The sequence below is a fragment of the Pristis pectinata genome, chromosome 11 (assembly GCF_009764475.1).
Source record: "Pristis pectinata isolate sPriPec2 chromosome 11, sPriPec2.1.pri, whole genome shotgun sequence".
In the NCBI taxonomy this organism is placed as follows: Eukaryota; Metazoa; Chordata; class Chondrichthyes; order Rhinopristiformes; family Pristidae; genus Pristis; species Pristis pectinata.
Genome location: NC_067415.1, coordinates 1359184 through 1376681, shown reverse-complemented (window position 1 = coordinate 1376681; position 17498 = coordinate 1359184). Strand labels below are relative to the sequence as shown.

General features: G+C 45.1%; 1 protein-coding gene across 2 annotated transcripts in view; it reads left to right on the top strand.

Moving 5' to 3' along the window:
- Positions 1-17498, top strand: part of stim1b (stromal interaction molecule 1b) — a 142308-nt gene that overhangs the window by 55724 nt on the left and 69086 nt on the right. For both annotated transcript variants that reach the window (XM_052025838.1, XM_052025837.1), the window contains exon 2: positions 6331-6461. In XM_052025838.1, the coding sequence (XP_051881798.1) occupies positions 6331-6461 (131 nt within the window). The remainder of the gene's footprint in view (positions 1-6330; positions 6462-17498) is intronic.

Genomic DNA, 17498 nt, shown 5'->3' with positions numbered 1-17498 from the left:
GGAGATTTCAATATGCGGGTTGATTGTGAAAATCAGGTTGGTACTGGATCCTAAGAGAAGGAATTTGTAGAATGCCTACGAGATAGCTTTTTAGAGCAGCTTGTGGTCGAGCCCACCAGGGAAAAGTTAATTCTGGGTTTGGTGTTGTGCAATGAACCAGATTTGATTAGGGAGCTTAAGGTAAAGGAACCCTTAGGAGGCAGTGAGCATAATATGTTAGAATTCACCCTGCAGTTTGAGAGGGAGAAGCTAAAATCGGATGTATCGGTATTACAGTTGAGAAAAGGTAACGACAGAGGCATGAGAGAGGAGCTGGCCAAAGTTGATTGGAAGGGGACCGTAGCAGGGATGGCGGTAGAGCAGCAATGACAGGAGTTTCTCGGAGTAATTCGGAAGACACAGGATCAGTTCATCCCAAAGAAAAAGAAGCATTCTAAAGGGAGGATGAGGCAACCCTGGCTGACAAGGAAAGTGAAAGACAGCATAAAAGCAAAAGAGAGAGCATACAATATTGCAAAGATTAGTGGGAAGCTAGAGGATTGGGAAGTTTTTAAAAACCAACAGAAGCCAACTAAAAAAGCAATAAAAAACCAGAAGTTTTTTCAGATATATGAAGAGTAAAAGAGAGACAAGAGTGGACATTGTACTGCTGAAAAATGACGTTGGAGAGATAGTAATGGGGAACAAAGAAGCGGCAGACAAACTGAATTAGTATTTTGCATCAGTCTTCACTGTGGAAGACACCAACAACGAGTCATTAGGGCATGCAAGAGGGCATGGCTTTAAGGTAATGGGTGGGAAGTTCAAGGGAGATATCAGAGGGAGGTTTTTCACCCAGAGAGTGGTTGGTGCATGGAATGCGCTGCCTGGGGTGGTGGTGGAAGCTGATACGTTGGTCAATTTCAAGAGATTGTTAGATAAGCATATGGAGGAATTTAAAATAGGGGGATATGTGGGAGGAGGGGATTAGTTAGTCTTAGGCGAGGTTTAAAGGTCAGCACAACATGGTGGGCCGAAGGGCCTGTATTGTGCTGTATTGTTCTATGGTTCTGTGGAGTCAGAAATGTGAGAGAGTCAGGGGGCAGAAGTGAATGTGGTCACTTTTACTAAGGAGGAAGTGCTTGGGAAACTGAAACGTCTGAAGTTAGGTAAGTGACCTGGACCATGTGGTCTACACCCCAGACTTCTGAAAGAGGTAGCTGAAGAGATTGTGGAGGCATTAGTAGTGATTTTTCAAAAATCACTAGAGTCAGGAATGGTTCCAGAGGACTGGAAAATCGCAAATGTCACTTCACTCTTTAAGGAGGCAAAAGACAGGAATTTATTTTAGGCCAGTTAGCCTGACTTCAGTGGTTGGTAAGATGCTAGAGTTCATTATTAAGGATGAGGTTTTGGGGTACTTGGAAGCTCATGATAAAATAGGCTGAAGTCAGCATGGTTTCCTTAAGGGGAGATCTTGCTTGACAAATTTGTTGGAATTCTTTGAGGAAATAACAGGCAGGATAGACAAAGGAGAGTCAGTGGATGTTGTTTACTTGGATTTTCAGAAGGTCTTTGACGAAGTGCCACACATGAGGCTGCTGGACAAGCTAGGAGCCCACGGTATTACAGGAAAGGTACTAGCACAGATAGAAGATCAGCTGACTGGTAGAAGGCAAAGAGTGGGAATAAAGGGGGCCTTTTCTGGTTGGCTGCCAGTGACGAGTGGTGTTCCGCAGGGTTGGTGTTGGGTCTGTTACTTTTCACGTTATATGTTAATGATCTGGATGACGGAATTGATGGCTTTGTGGCCAAGTTTGTGGATGATACAAAGATAGGTGGAGGGGCAGGTGGTATTGAGGAAGCAGGGAGTCTGCAGAAGGACTTGGACAGGTTGGGAGAATGGGGGAAAGAAGTGGCAGATGGAATACAGTGTAGGGAAATGTACGGTCATGCACTTTGGTAGAAGGAATAAAGGTGTAGACTTTTTTAAATGGGGAAAAAATTCAGAAATCGAAGGTGCAAAGGGATTTGGGAGTCCTAGTGCAGGATTCTCTAAAGGTTAACTTGCAGGTTGAGTTGGTCGTAAGGAAGGCAAATGCAATGTTAGCATTCATTTCGAGAGGACTAGAATATAAAGGCAAGGATGTGATGCTGAGGCTTTATAAGGCATTGATCAGACCACATGTGGAGTATTGTGAGCAGTTTTGGGCCCCATATCTAAGGAAGGATGCACTGGCATTGGAGAGGATGCAGAGGAGATTTACAAGAACGATCCTGGGAATGAAAGGTTTAATGTGAGGAGCATTTGATGGCTCTGGGCCTGTACTCGCTGGAGTTTAGAAGGATGGGGGGGGGGGGGGGTGGGGAATCTCATTGAAACCTACTGAATGTTGAAAAGCCTGGATAAAGTGGACATGGGAGGATGTTTCCAGTAGCGGGAGAGTCTAGGACCAGAGGGCACAACCTCAGAATAGAAGGATGCCCCTTTAGAACAGAGATGAGAAATTTCTTTAGTCAGAGGGTGGTGAATCTGTGGAATTCATTGCAACAGATGGCTGTGGAGGCCAAGTCATTGGGTATATTTAAAGCGGAGGTTGATAGGTTCTTGATTAGTAAGGGTGTCAAAGGTTATGAGGAGAAGGCAGGAGAATGGGGTTGAGAGGGAAAAATAAATCAGTCATGATTGAATGGCGAAGCAGACTTGATGGGCCGAATGGCATAATTCTCCTGTGTGTTATGGTCATTCAGCAATATTGTACAGGTGATTACTAGGTGTAAGGAGACAAGCTTGAGAAAGTAATGTTAGGTGTGAAGAAATATTGGTTATGGTCGAGGACAAACATTATGGTTATTTCCAGTCTTGTGTACTCAGGAGTAGCTGGAAGCTTATGGAACTTGGTCTGGTGTTGCCTCAGGTGAAGTCTTTGCTCTGGGTTACTAACAGATGTCTTTTTTTCCTGTGATTAAGTTGTTCTGCCGTAACTCTCCATCTAGCTGCTGGAAGGCATAAAGCACAAGCCCTCAGTTTACCCTCCAGCACTTTCATTTTATTCATGAAAAGTACCTTTGAAAAATGCAAAACACTTTGAGCATTGAGCTCTGTCCTTTGTTTCTTGGATCTCATGAACGGCAAAACAAAAGTTTGAAAGACCTGCATTCTTGTAGCACCTTAGTCTCTCGAACAGTACTCTTTGACACATTGGGAAACAGTGCAAACTGCAGCATGATCATTAAACAGTCCATCTGCTTTTGGTGGTGTTGGAAGAGGGGGAATATAAGAGAGCCTAGATTGAGAAATCTGTGCTTTGGAATAGTCAGTCATACAGCACAGAAACAGGCCCTTCAGCCCAACTGTTCCATGCTAACCAAGATTCCCATCTAAGATAGTCCTATCTGCCCACATTTGGTCTATATCCCCCTAAACCTTTCCTATCCATGTACCTGTCCAAGTACCTTTTAAATGTTGTTAATGTACCTGCCCCAACCACTTCCTCTGGCAGCTCGTTCCATATACTCACCACCCTCTGGGTGAAAAAGTTGCCCTTCAGGTTCTCTCCCCTTTCACCTTAAACCTATGCCCTCTAGTTCTTGATTCTCCAACCTTGGGAAAAGACTGTGCATTGACCCTATCTATGCCCCTCATGATTTTATACACCTCTGTAAGATCACCCCTCATTCTCCTACACTCCAATGAAAACAGTCCCAACCTGCTCAACCTTGGAATCATGGAAATGTGTTAGAATCAACCTTTCCATTCAAAGGTGAACCTAGTATTATCAAAAGAACTTATCTAGCTTTGAATACATTATTTTTACCATACACTGAAGCCACAAACGTCTTTATTTCATGTTGGGGTTTATGTTCTAGTAGGTGGGTTCAGATTTCTAGGTCATCTTGCATACTGAAGCTGAAGCCTGAATTTATCATCTTGTCAGCTGAAGTTCCCTTGATACTAACTGCTTATGTAAAATGGCTCCTCTGTGGTTTTTGATGGCTTCATGGGAGGCAACATCATTGATCTAACGATGGTGTGGGTCTTCTCAAACTGCTGCTGTTGGCGTTCCCACAGCACTACTCCTTCAGTACTTTGACATGACCAAGGGCCGTACTTGAGCTCGCTGGAAAATAGTGAACCCTTTTGTTATGGAGCAGGACCTGGCAGGGTCCTTTCCTTAAATAAAGCATGTTGGAATTTTTGGACTATCCAACAGCTTGTAGTTACTTTATGTCCACATATTCTTAAACTGAATTCAAATTCTCAGTTGCCACTGTAGGATTTAAACCTGTGTTCACTCAATCGCGTAACAGAATCCACATGTTACTTTACCCTGGTGTTGTTGCAGTTTGTATGTGGTCACACACACCTCTGGTATGGGACTTGTATTGAAGATCGCAGAAGCTGATGGATAAAGGCTGGGCTTCAGTATGCAGAGAGGTGTTGTTCAAACCCTTCTACATCAAAATTAAGCAGTGGCATCCTGAAATAGTACATACGAGCAGGAGAAGGGGTTATTCAGATCCTCAAGCCTGTTCTACCATTCAGTTGGATCACAGCTGACTTGTACCTGAATTCCACCTACTTAATCTGTTGACCTTGCCCAACTAAATCCCTGATATATTTGGAATATTGTGAGCAATTTTGGGCCCTGTATCTAAGGAAAGATGTGCTGGCCCTGGAGAGGGTCCAGAGGAGGTTCACAAGAACGACCCTGGGAATGAAACGCTTAATGTATGAGGAGCGTTTGATGTTTCTGGGCCTGTAGTCAGTGAAGTTCTGAAGGATGAGGGGGGGATCTCATTGAAACCTATCGGATATTGAAAGGCCTGGATAGAGTGGACATGGAGAGGATGTTTCCATTAGTAGGAGAGTCCTGGGATCTGAGGGCACAGCCTCAGAATGAAGGGACATCCCTTTAAAACTGAAATGAGAAGGAATTTCTTCAGCCAGGGGGTGGTGACTCTGTGGAATTCATTGCTGCAGAGGCAGTAAAGTCCAAGTTATTGGGTGTATTTAAGGCAGAGATTGATAGGTTCTTGATTGGTAACGGGGGTTAAGGGTTATGGTGAGACCGGGGTTGAAAATAATATCAGCCATGATTGAATGGTAGAGCAGACTCGATGGGCTGAACAGCCTAATTCTGCTTCTACAGTCATGAACCCTTACCCAAAAATAGATCTGGAAGGCTAACACCACTTTGCTCCTAAGGACCCATTTTCAACCTCGTTTCAGCCATGTGACACTCTGTGGTTTCTTGCTTGACCTCAGACTAGACAACTCTATGTTCTCCGGGTTCCTTATCGTCAAGTAGGGTGAATAATCAGATTGGCATATTGTCTCTCTTCAGGTTCTTAGACCAAATGCACATTGTTCTTGGGTGTCTGAGCATAGGTTACAGCACTGACTGCGATTCTGGTGAGTGCAGGATAGGAGAAGCAGATGAAATATAAATCATTGTCAATCTTGTAAACCAGTTAGAATTTGGTTTATTTTGTATCTCTGTTGCTTCTGTGTTAAATATTTCTTTGGGACCATGTGACCTTTGGACCTTGGTGTTCCTATGTTCATTTTTCTGGCTCTCTATGCTTTCTCCTTTAAGGCATTCTTTGACCTCCTTTGTTCGTTTTTCAATGCCAGTCCTATTATCTCTGATATGATTTAGTATCAACATTTCTTTAACATTCTGAAGCACCGTGGAACAATTTACTAATATGCAATGACAGTTGTTTAACTGAACACAGTATAACCTTTTCACTTTTGCATTAATAAGCTAGTGAAGTGCAATACTTGATGCTAGTTCAGGTCAGTAGTTACAGGACAAAAGCTTTTGCACACCTTCCCTTAATTACACTTCATTGAAGTCTTGTTGACTGCACAATGCAGACAGACCTTCATTATAATGCTGTGTTACACAACCATTGTTCACTTGAAGTCCCATAATCTGATTCCTGGCCCAACATCACTCATTCGATGGTACTGCCTACAACATATTATTGTGATAAATACCTCAAGCATTTAGCTTCCAAGGGTTAGGATGTGTAATGTCACCCTGTCCTCTGTACTCTTATTTCAGCAATATTTGATACAGTAGAGAAAACAGTTATTCCAAATCCATTTTTCAAATTAGAGAGAACTGATTAGTAGAGGCTTTGGTATTAAGACCTAGGTATTTTACTGGGTTTGGAAGTAAAATACCAGGCCCTTCAGCCTAACTTGTCCATGCACCACACAGATGTGTGCCTAATCTTGGCAGTAGATGTTAAATCCTTCAATGCTCTTTGAGTTAGTTGCATTGATTTTCTGCTATGATTAGAGATATGGTACCAGTCTAATTATGTTTCTCCCTTCAGATCTATGTAGGATCGATGAAGCCTCATGCCACATTGAAGAGGAGGTTCTCCGCTTTGAGGCCATCATGAGCATTCACAAACAGATGGATGACGATGCCAATGGAAATGTTGATGTGGAGGAGAGCGATGAGGTCAGTAATGGTGTGGTAGCAACTCTTCATATTCAAACACTAAGTGCACCTTCACCCTTGCCCCATCCCAAGTCGGTGTGGTACTGGGGCACTAAGGCACAGAGGCCAGAAAGCCCAGGCTCTAGCCTGACTTTGTGCTGAAGGGCCTCATTCCTTGATGAGCACCAAATGGAGAAGGAGCTTCTTTAGGTCTATGACGATGGTAGGACAAGAAATTATTATTCATTGTAAAAACAGAAAATGCTGGAAATAGCAGGTTAGGCCAAATCTGTGGAAAGGGAAATGAAGTTAAAGTTTCAGGTTGAAGACCCCTTTGTAAAAGCAGTGGTCAGTTCTGATGGAGGGACTTTAACCTGACACATTTCTCTCTCTACAGATATTGCCTGACCTGTGGCACTTACACAATCTTGTTTGGGAGGGAATTCCAGAGACGATGAAGTACTAGAGAGTTCCAAGAGAGGATGGAGTGCAACTTGAAGGGATGATGCAGGGACTGGTGTTGCATGTGCAGCTGTCTGTGTCCTTTTAGTTGATGGAGGTCATGGGTTTGGTAGGTTGTGTAGGAATGGCCTTGATGAGTAGCTGTAGACATTGCACAAGGTGCACTTACAGTGGGAGGATGGAATATTTAGGCTGGTTGATAGGCTGCTAATCAAATGGGCTGCATTATGCTTGATAGTGTCCAGCTTCTCGTATGTTGTTAGAGCTGCACTACACCAGGAAGGTGGAGAGTATTCCATCCTACTCTTGCTATGCCTTGTGGGTGATGGAAAAGTTTGACCTGTCAGGACGTGTGTCACTCACTACAGGGTACCCAGTTCTGACCCCCTCTTGTAGCCGATGTGATGATCCAGATGAATTTCTGCAGCACAGAAACAGGCCCTTTGGCCTGACTTGTCCATGCTGACTGAGATGCCTTTCTTTGCTAATCCCATTTTCCTGCATTTGGTCCATATCCCTCTATTCATTTTCTGTACATGTCCCTGTCCAAATGCTGGTTAAACACTGTGATTGTACCTGCCTCTACCACCTGCTCTGGCAGCTTGTTCCATGTACCCACCACCCTCTGTGGAAAAATATGCCCCTCAGATCTCCTTTAAATATTTTCCCTCTCAGCTTAAACCTTTGTCTTCTAGTTTTAGTTCACGATCTACCTTGTTGTGACCTTGCAGCTTATTGCACTGCACTTTCTCTGTAGCTGTGACACTTTACTCTGTACTGTTATTGTTTTTACCTGTACATCAATGCACTCTGTACTTACTCAATGTAACTGCACTGTGTAATGAATTGACCTGTACAATTGGTTTGTAAGACAAGTTTTTCACTGAACCTTGGTACAAGTGACAATAATAAACCAATCCCAATACCAAAATAGATATCCCTACCCTTGGAAAAAGACAGTGACCATCTACCCTATCCATGCCCCTCATAATTTTATGAATCTTTACAAGATCACCACTCAGCTTCCTGTGCTCCAGTGAGAACAATCCCAGCCTATCCAGTCTCTCCTAACTAAAGCCCTCCATTCCGGGCAACATTCCTGGTGAATCTCTTCGAAACTCTCTCTAGTCCTACCACATCCTTTCTATAGTGTGGTGAATTACACACAATGTTCCAAGCATGGCCTAACCAATACCTTGTATAGCTTATAATCAATACCTCTGCCTATGAAGGCAAGCAAGCTAAATGCCTTCTCCTATCCTATCCACCTGTCACCAATTTAAGGGAGCTCTGAACTTGCACCCCAAGCTCTCTCTGCACATCAAAATTTCTAAGGTCCCTGCTGTTTAGTGTATATGTTTGGCCAATAGTAGAAGAACCAAAATCTCACACTTGTCTGGATTAAATTCCATCTTCCACTGTTTCCCCGACTTTCCAGCTGATCTGTGGCCTCTGTATCCTTGTTGGAGATGGTCATTATCTGACACTTTTGTGGTGATAATACTTGTCATTTCTCAGCCCATTCCTGAATGTTACATATTGCTTGCAGCTGGGACTGTAGTACTGAGGGAGCTCTGCAGTCAGATGTGTTGTCTTTTGGATGATATGTTAAACTGTCTCATGGGACTTTATTTGTGAAAAGGAGAGGGGAGTACTCATCGAGTTCAGTCCAATATTCTCCCCTCGGTTGAACAGATTAACTAGTTGCACCTATCAGTTATTGTAGGTGCGATCTCGCAGAGTGTAAGTAGACTGATATTTCTGCCTGAATGCCATTAGTGGCAATATTTCTAAAGCAGTTTTTAGGCAATTCTTTAGCTCTGAAGTGCTTTCAAACATCCCAAGGACCAGGAAAAGTGCTTCACAAGTGCTAATATGTTGAAGCTTTTGGAAGGAAAAACCAGTGAAGGCTCTTAAATTTGTGTCTCAAATGCTAACCAGCCTCTAGTACATGCACTGGTTCCTGATTTAATTTCACAATTCTACAACTAGTTGCTCTTTCTCTCCCTTGCTCTTCCTCTTTCTTTCACTCTTTGCATTTTACTATCACTTCTGGTCGTTCTCTGCTTCCTTTTTATCTCTTTAACCCTTTCATCACATTCCTCCCCTTTTACTGCCTTCCCACCCCCGCCCCCCACACCCCCCAATCCTCCCCTGTGTTTTCTCCTCCCTGCCTTCCATTCCTGGGTTCCCACCCTGACCCAGCCTTCCTTTCCTGACCCCTGCTTTCCTTTCTACCTCCCCCACCCCTACCTTCGTCTCTTGGCTGTTGGGGAATTGCAGTCTTGTGGTCACAGTCTGTTCTGACTGGAGAGAGGCAGTGCAGGTCATGCTACTCTCTTGCATGTCCTCTGCAGATTTCTCCAGATACAACTAACAGCAGCTGCTGTCAGGGTTTCATCTCACTATAATTGTGATGCTGCTAAACCTTTCATCCTGTGACAGCTCAACAATGACAGCAGCCTTGTGAAATAGCTCTTCTATTGTCCTAATTACAAAGCTAGGTGGTTTTTGATGCCATTTTCAGGTGTACATTAAATCTAAAAAGAGTTGGTTACTGTACTGGGAACCAAACAAAAGGCAGTGATTTATTCTCTTTTGCTTAGCAGCTGTTTGTATGTGTTGTGTGTTGGCGTTGCTCGTCCTTGAAGTAAAGTTTGAAGTTGGTGTCCATATGGTAGCCAAGGGTAGTGATAATGATTGGGAGAAAAGGGTTTTGGGAATGTTTTAAAAAAAAATCCAGTGTTTTATAACATTCATTTTACCTCATTGCATTCCCCAAAATACTTCACAATCATTCTTTGAAGTGCAGTGACCATTGAATAACAAAGCATGACAGCAGTGACAGTGAGTGGGCACTAATCCATTCTTGATTAAGCCAAGAAAACTGATTGAGGCACCAGAATGTTCAGACAGCACCTTTGGTTTGAAGTCTTGACTGAGTGCATGACTCTGATGCTGCATTTTCAACCCTGGGCAACAGGCCAAGTTGCTGCAGGAGTGGAGCTTGCCTCCTGTAGCTACGTTCTCCTGGTGGATTAGAGGAATGTGCTTCTCTATACCCTTGTTTTGAGCATACATATTTACCTCCCAAATGGGTCATCGTTCATCATGCAGGAGCAAGCTTTTTTTGGATGACACCATGGGATCTTTACACCTGTCTGACAGCTTAACACATGATCAGAAAGACAGTGCTACACCATTATAGTACTCCCTCAGTACACCTCCTCCAGCAGTACCGTCTCCCTCAACGGAAAGACATCATTAAGCTGGAAAGAGTGCAAAGAAGATTTACAAGAATGTTGCCAGGACTCAGGGCTGAGTTATAGAGAAAGGTTAGGCAGGCTGGGACTTTATTCATTGGAGTGTAGGAGACTAAATGGTGACTTTATAGAGCTGTATAAAATCATGTGAATGCACACAGTTTCTTTTTCCCCCAGGGAAAGGGAATCAAAAACTTGAGGGCATAGGTTTAAAGTGAGAGGAGAAAGATTTAAAAGGGACTTGAGGGGCAACTTCTTCACGCAGAGGGTGATGCGTATGTGAAGTAAGCTGCCAGAGGAAGTGACTGAGGCAGGTACAATAATGACATTTAAAAGACATTTGGACAGGTATTGGTGAGGCCAAATTTGGAGTATTGTGTTCAGTTCTGGTCACCTAACTATAGGAAGGATATCAGTAAGATTGAAAGAGTGCAGAGGAGATTTACTAGAATGTTGCCGGGTCTTCAGGAGTTGAGTTACAAGGAAAGATTGAACAGGTTAGGACTTTATTCCTTGCAGAGCAGAAGAATGAGGGGAGATTTGATAGTTTACAAAATTATGAGGGGTATAGACAGAGTTAATGCAAGTAGGCTCTTTCCACCTAGATTAGGAGAGATAAGTATGAGAGGACATGGCTTAAGGGTGAAAGGGGGGAGGTTTAGGGGGAACTTCTTCACTCAGAGAGTGGTGGGAGTGTGGAATGAGCTGCCATCTGACGTGGTAAATGCAGGCTCACTCTTAAGCTTTAAGAATAAATTGGATAGATACATGGATGGGAGGGGTCTGGAGGGTTATGGACTGGGTGCAGGTAAATGGGACTAGCGGAATAACGTTTTGGCACAGACTAGAAGGGCCGAATGGCCTGTTTTCTGTGCTGTAGTGTTCTATGGTTCTAGGTACGTGAATAGGAAAGGTTTAAAAGGATATGTGGCAAAATCAGGCAAATGGGACTAGCTTAGATGAACATCTTGGTTGGTATGGATGAGTTGGGAAGAAGGCCTGTTACCGTGCTGTATTGCTCTATAACTCTTGCTGGAACCCTTTGACAGTGCAGTGCTCTCTAAGTGCTACTTCTGCAAACAGTGTAATGCTCCCTCGGTACTCCCCAGATGGACAGAGCTGCTACCTCAGCTTCAGCAACCTGGATACGATACTGACCTTGGGCGCTTTCTGCGTGGGGTTTGTACTCTCACTTGTGACTTTGTGGGTTTCCCTCGGTTCCTTGATTCCTCTCAGATCCCAAGGATGTGCAGATTGGTAGGTAAATTTGCCACAGTAAATTACCCCTAGTGTGCAGTTGAGGGGTAGAATCAGGGGGGATCTGATGGGAACATGGGGAGAATTAAATGGGATTAGTGTAGACGTGTGCTTGCTGCTCAAGGTGGCCTTGGAGAGCCTGTATGATTCTCTTCTGACACTCCATTAGCATTGTTCATTCAGCAGTGCTCCCTTAATTCTGACAGTGAAGCATACTCTATATTGCCTGCTGTGACTGGCCAGAGCACTGCACACTCAGTAAAACCTGCCCATGTCTCCCTCCTCCTCCTCCTACTCCCCCCACCATCTACACGTGTGCGCACACACTCTCTTGCTCTCTCACTCTCAGTGCTGCAGTGAGAGGGAGAGAGAGAGAGGCCCTGCAGTGAGAAAGAGAGGGAGAGAGAGAGAGGCCCTGAAGTGAAAGAGAGAGAGTGTGAGAGAGGCCCTGCAGTGAGAGAGGGTGAGAGAGAGGCCCTGCAGTGAGAGAGGGTGAGAGAGAGGGAAAGGCCCTGCAGTGAGAGAGAGCGAGAGGCCCTGCAGTGAGAGAGAGAGAGGCCCTGCATTTTGAGAGGGAGAGAGAAAGAGAGAGACCATGAACTGTGTGAGAGAGAGAAAGGAGGGGCACTGCAGTGAGAGAGGTCCTGCAGAGAGAGAGAGGGGAAAGCCCTGCAGTTAGAGATAGAGTGACCGAGAAAGAGTGAGATGTCCTGCAGTGACAGAGAGAGAGAGAGCGAGGCCCTGTGGGGAGAGAGAGAGTGGGGCCCAGGAGTGAGTGAGAGAGGGCCTGGAGTGTGAGAGAGAGGGGGAAGCCCTGCTGTTAGAGATAGAGGGACCGAGAGAGACAGTGAGAGGCCCTGCAGAACGAGAGGGAGAGAATCAGAAGGACTGCAGTGGTCAAGAAGGTGGCTCACCACCACCCTCTCAAGGGCAGTTAGGGATGGGCAGCTAAGGCTGGTCGCCCACAATGCGCACATCCCAAAGAATGAAATGAAGACAGGAAAGAAAAGAATGTAAGAAGTAGAAGCAAGAGTAAGCCACCTGGCTTCTGATTACTGTGCTGTTTAACACTATCATGGCGAATCCACAAAATCATCTTCCTACCCTATTCTCATGTCTCTCGATTCTTCTAAGATCTAGAATCTATCAGTTTCTGCTTTGAATGTAACTAGTGACTGAGCCTCCACCTCCCTTCATGCCGGAGACCCAAAGATTCGCCATCCCTATTTCAGTTCTAAATTCTCTCCTGTTATTGTACAACTGTGATCTGTAGTTGTAGACTCCTTAAATAAGGGAAATCTCCTCAGTATCCACCTTGTCAAGCCCTCAGTATTTTGTACACCTCAATGAGGTTACCTCTAATCCAACACATTGGAGAGTGGAGTCCTAGTCTCAATCCTCCTCGTATGGTAGATCCAGATGGAAAGTTGGGCAGAGCATTGGCAGATTTAATCCTGACAAGTGTGAGGTGATGTGTTTTGGGAAGTCATATGGGTAAGAGATGCAGTAAGTGGTAGGGCACTAAGGAATGTTGATGTACAGAGGGACTTTGGGGTCCTAGTCCATAGTTCCCTGAAAGTGGCCACACGGGTAGATAGGGCAGTGAAGAAGACATGGCATGTTTGTCTTCACAGGTCAGGGCATGGAATACAAAAATTGAGAGATTATGTTGCAACGTTACAAAACACTGGTTAGACCGCACTTGGACTACTGTGTGTAGTTCTGATCGCCTCATTATAGGAAGGGTGTGGTTTTGCTGGAGGGAGTGCAGAGGGGATTCATCAGGATGTTGCCTGGATTGGAGGACTTTAGTGATGGGGAGAGATTGGATAGGCGGGGATTATTTTCCCCTGGGGCAAAGGAGGCTGAGGGGTGAGCTGTAGAGGTATATAAAATTGTAAGAGGGATATAAAATGGTAAGAGGCATAGATAGGGTAGATGTTCAGAATCTTTTTCCCATGGTAGGAGTATCAAAAATGAGGGTATATGTTTAAGGTAAGAGGAAGGAGTTTTAAAGGATATTTGAGGAGAAAGTTTTTACACAGAATGGTTGATATTTGGAATGTGTTGCCAGAGGAAATGGTGGAATCAGATACAATCAATACAATTAAGAGACATTTAGATTGGCACTTGAACAGGCAAGGCACAGAAGGATATCGTCCTAATATGGGCAAAGAGGTAGTCATGTGGGGGGCCTGTTTTTGTGCTGTATAACTCTGGCTCTATGATCTGCCATCCCAGAACCAATCTGGTAAATATTTGCATCAGTTTCTCTTAAGTAATTATTTCCTTTTTTAAGTCAGAGTAAAATTGTACACAGTGCTCCAAGTGTGGGTCTTCCCAAGGCACTATATAATTGTAGTAAAACATCTCTACCCTTGTTCTCAAATCCTTCAGTAATAAGAGTCATTTAGACAACGAAGAGGCACTTAGCAAGGCACATGAACAGGAAGGGAATTGAGGGATGTGAACCACATGCAGGCAGATGTACAGTTTAAACTAGCATTATGGTTGGCACAGACATTGTGGGCTGAAGGGCCTGTTCCTGTGCTATGCTGTTCTTTGTTCAATATACCCTGCCTTCCTAACTGCCTCCTGCACTTGCACATTAGCTTCCAGGGACTTGCAAACAAGGAGAACCAGTTGTTTTCACCATCAATGTTACCCAATCACTCATAATTTTTAAAAAGTACTCAAGCTTTTTTGTTTTTTTTCTACTGAAGTGGATAATGTCAGATTTATTCACATTTTACTCCATTTGCCATGTTGCCCACTCACTCAGCTAGTCTGTACCTACTTGAAACCTCTTTGCATCCTCCCCTGTTACTCACTACTGAGGCGTGTATCTTTAAGTGACTGGAAAATAGGGAGAGGATTTGCTTTGTGCGTGGCAGAGAGAGTTCTTACTGTAATTAAGAGAGAGGGAGCCTCTGTAGAGTGTGTGTCTGAGAGAGAGAGAGAGAGGAGGAGGAGAAGGGGAGGGAGCTCATGCAGTGAGTGAGTGATTGATAGATCCTGGAGGGAATTGGAGAGAGGGAAAGGCCCTGCAGTGAGAGAGAGAGGGGCCGTGCAGAGTGTACATAGTGTGTTTATATGTGAGAGAGAGGGGCCCTGCAGAATGTGTATAATGTGTGTGAGAGAGAAGGGCCCTGCAGAATGTATATAATGTGTGTGTGTGAGAGAGAGAGAGAGAGAGAGGGGCCCTGCAGAGTATGTGTTTGAGAGAGAGAGGAGCCCTACAGAGAGTGTGTGTGAGAGAGAGAGGGGCCCTGCAGAGTGTATATAATGTGTGTGTGTGTGAGAGAGAGGGGCCCTGCAGAGTGTATATAATGTGTGTGTGTGTGTGAGAGAGAGAGAGGCCCTGCAGAGTGTATTTAATGTGTGTGTGTGAGAGAGAGAGAGGCCCTGCAGAGTGTATATAATGTGTGTGTGAGAGAGAGAGAGGCCCTGCAGAGAGTGTGTATGAGAGAGGGGCCCTGCAGAGTGTATATAATGTGTGTGTGTGAGAGAGAGAGAGGGGCCCTGCAGAGAGTGTGTCTGTGTGTGAGAGAGAGAGGGCCCTGCAGAGAGTGTGTGTGTGTGAGAGAGAGAGAGAGGGGCCTTGCAGAGAGTGTGTGTGAGAGAAAGGGCCCTGCAGAGTGTGTGTGTGTGACAGAGAGAGAGGCAGGGGGGGACCTGCAGAGTGTGTGTGTGTGTGTGAGAGAGAGAGAGAGAGGGCCCTGCAGAGTGTGTGTGTGTGAGAGAGAGAGAGAGAGAGGCAGGGGGGACCTGCAGAGTGTGTGTGTGTGAGAGAGAGAGAGAGAGGAGCCCTGCAGAGAGTGTGTGTGAGAGAGAGAGGGCCCCTGCAGAGTGTACATGGTGTGTGTGTGAGAGAGAGGGGCCCTGCAGAGTGAGTGTGTGTGTGTGTGTGAGAGAGAGAGAGAGAGGGGGGAGCCCTGCAGAGTGTGTGAGAGAGAGAGAGGGGCCCTGCAGAGTGTGTGTGTGAAAGAGAGAGGGACCCTGCAGAGTGTACATGGTGTGTGTGTGAGAGAGAGAGAGGGGCCCTGCAGAGTGTACATGGTGTGTGTGTGAGAGAGAGGGGCCCTGCAGAGTGAGTGTGTGTGTGTGAGAGAGAGAGAGGGGAGCCCTGCAGAGTGTGTGAGAGAGAGAGTGGGGTCCTGCAGAGTGTATATAATGTGTTTGTTTGTGTTTGAGAGAGAGAGGGAGGGGGGCTCTGCAGAGTGTATATAGTGTGTGTGTGAGAGAGAGAGAGAGAGAGGAGCCCTGAAGAGTGTGTGTGAGAGAGAGAGAGAGAGAGAGGGGAGCCCTGCAGAGTGTGTGTGAGAGAGAGAGTGGGGTCCTGCAGAGTGTATATAATGTGTGTGTTTGTGTTTGAGAGAGAGAGGGAGGGAGGCTCTGCAGAGTGTATATAGTGTGTGTGTGTGTGAGAGAGAGAGAGAGGAGCCCTGAAGAGTGTGTGTGAGAGAGAGAGGAGTCCTGAAGAATGTGTGTGTGAGAGAGAATACAGAAAGGAGATGGAGAGCCTAGTGGTATGGTCCCAAGACAATATCCTTCAATGTCAGCAAAACAAAAGAGCTGGTCATTGACTTCAGGAAGCGGGTAACCACGCAGATGCTATGGCTAAGAAAGCACACCAGCACCTCTACTTCCTTGCAGAGCGTATCTAGTGTGTATGTGAGAGAGAGGGGCCCTGCAGAGGAAAGAAGGCTAAGGAAATTTGGCAAAAAAATGGCATAGAAACCAGCCACCCCTCCATCGACTCTTGTTTACACTTCTGGCTGCCTCGGGAAAGCAGCCAACATAATCAAAGGTGCCTCCCTCCTCTTCTCCCCCCCTCCCCCCCCCATCCATTGGGCAGAAGATACAGTAGCTTGAAAACATGTACCACCAGGCTCAAGGACAGCTTCTATCTAAGACTCTTGAATGGACCTCTTGTATGATAAAGATGAACTCTTGATCTCTCAATCTACCTTGCCATGGCCCTTGCATCTTATTTGTCGATCTGCACTGGACTTTCCTGTACCTGTAACACTATATTCTGCATTCTGTTATAGCTTTTCCCTCCGTACTACCTCAGTGTTTGGAATGATGTCTCTGGACGGCATGCAAAACAAAGTACACATGACAATAATAAGCCAATTACCAGTTATGTAAAACTCAGCATGGTACTAGTTGGGAGAGGTCTGCATGATGTAATGTTAGAGTACGCGGCTGTTGGTGCAGAGTAGAGCAAGTTCTGGCAGTACTTAGTAGGTCAGGTAAAAACTCTGGAGGCAGTGAGATCAGTAAATCACTATATTAGAGCTGCTGGCCACAGCGAGGGAATAAACAGTGAGAAAACTTGATAGAGAAGAATTAAGGCATTATACATTTAATGGAACAGTTAAAACTAGTAGTCTGAGGTTTCTCCTGTAATGTCCTGCTTCAAATAATATTAGTAGTAATGTAGGTTATTAGTGTGTTGAAGGACTGTGTTCATGTAAAAATTCAAGTTTTCTGCCACATTTTGCAATGTTTTTTAATCTTGTGTAATAACTTAATGTGTGGTGCAGGAGCCCAGGCAGACACACTGCTGTGTGAAAACTCATTGTTGCTCCACTGTGTGGGAGGTGGGTGTGTGCTCACACCTTGGACTGACTATAGCTCCTGAGCCTCCTGACCCTTTCCCCTCATTCCTTCCCTGACTCCTCCGCCACAGAAAGTACCACTTCCTCCAACATTAGGCTGTGTTTAAAGAGTTGATAGGAGAGATGTCCTTATAAAGGCTTGTTGGAATATGTTAGTGTGGCGGAAGTTGGGACCAATGTATCTCTTGAAGAGTAGTGACCATTTATACCCTGGGGAGAATGGGGTTAGTTTTGGATTGCTCATTTTGGCACCCAGCCAAGATGCTGATGGCTTTGTCCTGTGCCATCCACATCTGTGGTTACTCAGAAACTCCACACTTCCTCCAAGCTGATTCTCACTGTTATAAACAAGGAATGTTCTTTCCCAGGACATCTTTGGAACCCGTGCAAGAGTCTATTCCTTCTCTGTCCATGACTTAATCACTAATTCATCCTTTCATCTCCTTGAC